General features: G+C 65.4%; 1 protein-coding gene across 1 annotated transcript; it reads right to left on the reverse strand.

The window, feature by feature from the left end:
- Positions 1-3: 3 nt before the first annotated feature.
- On the reverse strand, positions 4-441 carry SYPL2 (synaptophysin-like 2; the record flags this gene model as incomplete). Its single annotated transcript, XM_009890543.1, has 2 exons — positions 246-441; positions 4-157 (listed from the first exon to the last, which is right to left on the reverse strand). Coding segments are annotated over exons 1-2 (334 nt in total), but the record flags the coding sequence as incomplete, so codon positions are not given.
- Between the last annotated feature and the right edge of the window lie 276 nt (positions 442-717).

The raw sequence follows: 717 nt of genomic DNA on the forward strand, positions 1-717 counted from the left end.
CGCCGGCGTTGCAGCCCACCTCCTCCTCCTGGCAGACCCCCATGGCGGCGATGAGGCTGGCGGGCCGCGTGGCCGCCTTCACGTCGGTCAGCCCTTTGCCCCACGCCGCCGCCGCCACCAGCCAGAAGAAGGCGAAGCAAACGGTGACGCAGAAATCCTGCCGGGATGGTGACACCGGGCTCAGCGCCGGAGCCGGGCAGCATCCTTCCCATCCCGTCCCATCCCAAGGGATGCGACCGCCTTACCGCGATGGGGAGCTTCTTATTTTCGCCGTAGAGGGAATGAAAGCGCAGGTAAAGCACCAGAGCTGCCATGGCGTAGAGGAAGCAGAAGACCCCCAGGGTCACGAAAAATTCGGCGGGAGCTGAGAAATCGCCGACGAGGTGCAGGGTGCGGGTCTCCGATTCCCCCGCGCAGTCCGGCATCTCGAAGGGGATCTGGTATAACCTGGGATAGAAGGAAAGGGATGGCGGGTGGTCCGGGAATGGAGGGGACGGTGGGGATGGTTCTGCCAGCGCTGGGGTGGTGCACCGGGGATGGAGGGCACCGACCTGCTGCCGGGTCCGAATCTGGACCCTTTGCCGCAGTCGGGTGCCCCGGCACGGGGCCGGTGGCTGAGGGAAGGGGTTAAAACCGTGGCTCACGGCTGGCCCGGCTCCATCCTCGCCTTCCCTGATTAACGAGGATCCCCCCGGTATTCCCTGATTAACGAGGATC

The sequence above is a fragment of the Charadrius vociferus genome, unplaced genomic scaffold (assembly GCF_000708025.1).
Source record: "Charadrius vociferus isolate BGI_N301 unplaced genomic scaffold, ASM70802v2 scaffold721, whole genome shotgun sequence".
Taxonomy (NCBI): Eukaryota; Metazoa; Chordata; class Aves; order Charadriiformes; family Charadriidae; genus Charadrius; species Charadrius vociferus.